Source organism: Cimex lectularius, unplaced genomic scaffold, assembly GCF_000648675.2.
Source record: "Cimex lectularius strain Harlan isolate CLEC.00 unplaced genomic scaffold, Clec_2.1 scaffold425, whole genome shotgun sequence".
Taxonomy (NCBI): Eukaryota; Metazoa; Arthropoda; class Insecta; order Hemiptera; family Cimicidae; genus Cimex; species Cimex lectularius.
Genome location: NW_019392959.1, coordinates 14,250 through 19,770, shown reverse-complemented (window position 1 = coordinate 19,770; position 5,521 = coordinate 14,250). Strand labels below are relative to the sequence as shown.

Below are 5,521 nucleotides of genomic sequence, written 5' to 3'. Positions count from 1 at the left end.
GCAATTTTCTCTCCTATCCTTTTTATTTATTTGATTTTCTCTCCTATCCATTTATATCAATCCTGCGCCAAAAAAGGAGGGTTTTCCCATTCGCGACCAGGCCAGCGCGCCAAAATCCCCACTCTCCACGCCAGGTTTTCCCATTCACGAACGCGTCATGCCGTCGTCGCGCCGTAGATATTTGGAGTGGCGCGATGGAGTTTGGACCCGTCGAATTTCGGCACAGCCGGGCACGCCAGTTCAGTTTTGCCATTGACGTGGTTTTTGGAACGGCGTCGCTCCGTTTGGACTGCTAGGAGCAATCGTGAATGGCCAGCTTTAGATGGTGATTAAAGTACATGTTGCTAGGTCGATCTGAAGTTTTACGTGTGACGTTAGATGTAGATGTAATTTCAGGGTATAGTATACTGCGCCCTTTAAGAGCTATTTTATCCCCCGTGCTCTGCCTAAAGCACATCGGTTAGTCCTATTTCATCAAGAAACTTGATTAATAGGCCCGGTTTCAGTGGTTGAAGCTCTTCTATGGTCACATTATACATCTCAAAACATTTCCTCCTGCGGGCTAGTGTAGCTCCGCAGTTTGTTAGTAGATGTGTTAGTGTCTCTTCTGCCTCGTTGCAGAATCTGCATGTGCCATCTTGGATTTAACAATCCATTTGTCTTTAAGTATCAATTTAATTTGCAATGTCCTGTTAGGAATCCTATTAGCATTCGCAGTCTGTTCCTGCTTCCTTTGACACATTCTGTAATTTCTTTCCTACCAGAATTGGTTAGAAGATTCTTGGATTGTCTATGTCCAATGAGTGAATTCCAAAGTTCCCTCATTTTCTTTTTGTCCTGTCTGAGATTGATGTTCAAACCTAAAGGCGAAGGAGCCAATAGGCTCACAGTCGAGTGTGATTTACAAGGTGTCATGTGCGGGTTGCCATATCCAGTATGTTGGGCAAACAAAACAAAAAGTAGAAATAAGTATGAACCAACATAGACTGGACTGTTTAAATAGAAAGAAAACCACGGGATTGGCAACACATGCGACGGAAAGTGGTCATTTCTTCAAGTTGGACTCCCCTGGGATCCTGGGCAGAGAGTTGAACTTGGAGAGACGACTACTTTTGGAAAAAGTCTTTGTTCATGTTACGAAAAACACTTGTAATTTACAAATGAATCGACTGGGCTCCAACATGGCACATTCGGGAATCCTACAACTGTTCATGAATCGAAATAAAGCGCAAGTTGGTGTGTCTAATCACACCGGGATTGATAACAGGGATGGGTCCCTTACCATGTTATAACCGTCCGATGTATGTTCTCAATTTTCTTCAAATCCTTGTAGTCGTATATAGTTAAATTATAATTTTAAGTTAAAAAACAGTAAAAAAAAAGTTGTATATATATGACGTATCTATGATAGAGAAATACATGTACCTGAGATCTAGTGTTAACTTATGAAAAAGTGAAACCAAAGGATGACCGATGAGGGTTACTAGTCTTTAAGCAAGACGGTTTTTGTTTTTTAGTATATAGATTCATTTTCACCTTCACTTCAAAAAAACAACAAACGTGCAATAAATTGAATTTTCCTAACAACTGGGTTAAATACGTAATTGTATTTTTGTAATGTATTTATATAAGATGTGCTTATGTAACTCTGTTCATGTAAATTTTGTTTTTTAATAAATTAGGCCCTGATGATGGCGGAACATTCGCCGAAGCTTGGTGAAACCCAATAGTGATGTTCTTTATTCACCTGTAATTACCTCAAGAAGATCCAATACAACATCAGTTTAAACTACGTAGGTCGATCAACGTCAACTAGAATTCTGTGAGATAGTCGTTAATAGTGTAGATTCCTATGGCACAGAAGGGACAGGTCCAGTTAGCGGTGTAGCAGCCCCTTTCCTTGCAAGAGCTGACTTTATTGTGCATACCTAATATATTTAGTTTGGTTTTGCATTTCAGCACCATCCTTGAACTAATGATATTTGAACTTAGTGCTTTGATGGCTGCTTGGCTATCTGACATGATATATCCTTGTTTTTGTACCCTTTACTTAGGTTTAGATGGATACATCTTTCGATTGCATGAATCTCAGCTTGGAAGATACTGGTGTATTTTCCCTTGGGTTTTGAGTATTTGGTTCCAGGTCCAAATACTCCTGCCCCTACCTTCTTGCGTTCTAGATCCATCTGTGTACCAGAGGATGGTCCATTTTAAAAAGAATTGTTTCCCTCTCTTTTAAAATGATCTGGAGTTTTACGTGTGACGTTAACAAAAGTCCAGAAACTTTTGATGTTGTGAGGAACGTTACTTTCAATATATGAATTTATAGCTTATGTAAGACAGAGAGTGTGATCGGGTGGAATAATATCTCATGTAATCATTCAGAAGTTTAATTCTCTTGTAATTCGAGGCGAGGAATAGAATTTTCAATTCAGAGGAGTAGGATTTCGGAAAATGTGATTGCCTAATTAATCTGATCATTGAAATAAAATTAAGCAAAATTTTAAGAAATATTACAAAAGAGTCATCAGTGTTTAGTGAGGAAGAGAATCACGTCGCGCTCAGAGTATTAAAAGTATTGAATATACGATTGTAGCCACTACAGTGATCATAAATGTAATAAGATAAATTGAGAAGTCCGATAGAGTATAGAGGTAATGTTGAAAGGAGAATATTTTTCAGCAATTATGACTATATCATCATTATCACACGTTTGCATAACACCATCTTTTTGAGACCACTGTACAATCTTAACTTTTAACGGTCGGATTAAAAGAAAAGTAGGTGCAAAAAGAATCAGTGGCTCCCATCCCTCCTTGGACATTTCCTAAACCGAAAATTTTGTATTAACTTGCAAATTTCCCAAAGCCCTTACACCTTTTCATGTATACCAGCAGGAGTTTTTGAAAATAAAAAACGCACTCCCACAAGCGGCATTTATCTATACGGACGGATCAAGGAGCTCCAGAGGCGTGGGAGCTGCGTCTATATGTGGCCCTAACAAATTTCTGTTCTCTCTACATCATTTCTGTAGCAACTATAGCGCTGAGCTACTAGCCATACGGAAATCTCTAAATTTTATATGTTCTGATAAGAATAGTAGCTATGTGATTTGCTCTGATTCAGAATCGGCCTTACATGCCTTGGAACACCCCTATTCAGATGATCCTGGTGTGCAGGAGGTGCTGGCGTCACTGGAGAGCCTCCAACTGCAGGGAAAGAGCGTTTACTTCGTCTAGGTTCCTGGACATGTAAACATTAAAGGAAACCATTTGGCAGATGAAGCTGCAAAAGAAGCAGCCATTATTCAAATCAGGAACGTTTCAAAGGGTGATATGACTATAGTTTACAAGTCAAAAGTTAAGGGTCAATGGGAACAGGTCTGGATTAACATATCTGAAAACAAACTACGGGAAATAAAGAACTCTGTAGATGCTTGGCCTATTTCATTCAGAAATAGTAGAAGGGAAGAAGTGGTTCTTGCACAGTTGAGGATTGGACACTGTAGAGCCACTAAGGGTCATTTGATGGGGCGAGAGGCACCTCCAATTTGCGGAATGTGCAATCAAATCGTCACAATCAAACATATATTTACGTCATGCTCATTACATTCAGCCCATAGACGTCTACACTCCTTGCCTATAAGCATCCAAGAAATGCTAGGCGACAACAATGGTAATATATGTAATTTGTTTGATTTCCTCAAATCAGCAAATCTACTCGACAAAATATGAGCTCACACTGTTTGTCCTTCTTTATATATACAAGATCAGATATATAAAGATAAATTAAATAACATAAATAAAGATAATAAGATAATAATAATTAGATATGACCATAATAAAGATAATAAATAATAATAATATATATAGAATAATGATAAATAAATATAGATCGACAAATATACTAGGTCGACCGACCGCGTGGGTAGGTTTAATCTGTATGCGTCTTTCTACCTATTAGATAATGAGTTAGTCATTGGGACAATCATGACCCTTGGTGGTTGCGTTCCCTTAAAAATAAAAAAAATAAAAAAATAAAAAAACGGTCGGATTTTTATTCACTTCGCAATGTTATAAAACTATCAGTAACAAATGAGCAAATGTTTAATATGCGTATTTTGCGCTTTGTGTGCACAGTTGGACCTGGGGGATATAAAAAGTACACGACGCGGTGGAATATCAGTCTTAAGAACGTCATCAGCAGCTATGAGCTTACTCTCGACAACTTTGGCTTTCGCAGCCTTCACTGGCGTGATAGCCGGCAACAATACAGAGTTAAAGTAAACCATTATAACAATAAATATTTCGTATTGAGAATTTATTTAAAGGTTCTTTGGTATTTCTGGGTTAAAGGCATGATGTGGCTTTACATCTGTGTAAGTAGGCCAACCGGAGAGTCTTTTATTTTATTAATGCTTTTAGATTAATAAAAGCAAATACATTTTTGTAATAAATTTATTTCCTTCTTTTGTTTTAGGGTCCGTGTTGTCACTTGGAACGTTAATAGCAACTTTTTACCGGCAAATTTCACAGACTTACTCGGCGTGGCTGTAAGTAACGAAACAAATTAGATTTTCTTCTACTTACGCGATCTATTAGCGACAATTATTTGGTTTTAGAGAATGGTACAAACCGAAGGGCCTGAGATGATTGTGGTCGGACTACAAAATTTAGGAGTATTGGCTAGTGAAAAGGACAACGAATGGATCGAAGCCTTGAAGGTCCATGTAAACGAAAAATCCTATTATCCGGCAAGTTTATTTATTTGGAAGATAACATGAAAAGCGTTGCAATAGTTTTTGAACTAAAATTTCTTTTTAGATCGAAGCCAGTATACGTAAGGGCAATGGATTTGTGATCTTCCTCAAGGTTAGCATATATTCAAACCTTGAATTATCAGTGAACTCGCGAGGTGTGAATTTGAAATGGCTTTCCAAAGACGGCGCGATCATCACGAATTTCAAATATTTGGGAAAACAATTCACTTTCGTGGGTTTGCAGCTCGACAAAAAAGTCGATGAAAAAAAGAGGGTGGAGGAATACGAAGATGTCAAAAAGAATATAAAGGAGAACTACGATCGAGATAGTGATTTCGTGTTTTGGCTCGGAAATTTGAACTTCAAGATCGAGCTAAATCAAACTAAGGCCAAGGAGTATATCGAGAAGAAGGATTGGACTACGCTTCTAACTTACGATCAGCTCAAGAAAACTCAAAAGGAGAAAAAGGCGTTTGAAGAGTTAACGGAGCAGAATATCAATTTCGGACCAACGTTCAAGTTCAAACCGGCCACTGACAAGTATAATTGGGAAGAAACACCTTCCTGGGCAGACAGGATCTTGTTCCGTTCGAAGAAAAACAATGCAATCACACCCGTTAAGTACGAAAGTATCGAGAAGTACAAAGAGAGCGACCACAAACCGGTCGTGGGTGAATTTATCTTGAAATTGACTTGAAATTCTTTTTGTGTTCTATTTCATGGCCAGTCCAAAAGAAAGTAAATGTATATAATATTTGATCA

The 5,521-nt window shown here is 38.1% G+C and overlaps 1 protein-coding gene across 1 annotated transcript; it reads left to right on the top strand.

Annotated features, from left to right (window-relative positions):
• The first annotated feature begins 4,197 nt into the window (after window positions 1–4,197).
• Window positions 4,198–5,521, top strand: LOC112126099 (type II inositol 1,4,5-trisphosphate 5-phosphatase-like). Its single transcript, XM_014387434.2, has 4 exons — window positions 4,198–4,282; window positions 4,480–4,552; window positions 4,622–4,753; window positions 4,824–5,521. The coding sequence occupies exons 1-4, from the start codon at window positions 4,209–4,211 to the stop codon at window positions 5,454–5,456; spliced, it is 912 nt and encodes a 303-aa protein (XP_014242920.1). The 5' UTR covers window positions 4,198–4,208; the 3' UTR covers window positions 5,457–5,521.

Bases quoted from the DNA above. Each gene is read 5' to 3' on its own strand.
- LOC112126099 (XM_014387434.2), top strand. From the start codon at position 4,209: ATGAGCTTACTCTCGACAACTTTGGCTTTCGCAGCCTTCACTGGCGTG. The intron at 4,283-4,479 runs GTAAACCATTAT...CTTTTGTTTTAG, and splicing joins GGCAACAATACAGAGTTAAA to GGTCCGTGTTGTCACTTGGA. The intron at 4,754-4,823 runs GCAAGTTTATTT...ATTTCTTTTTAG, and splicing joins ACGAAAAATCCTATTATCCG to ATCGAAGCCAGTATACGTAA.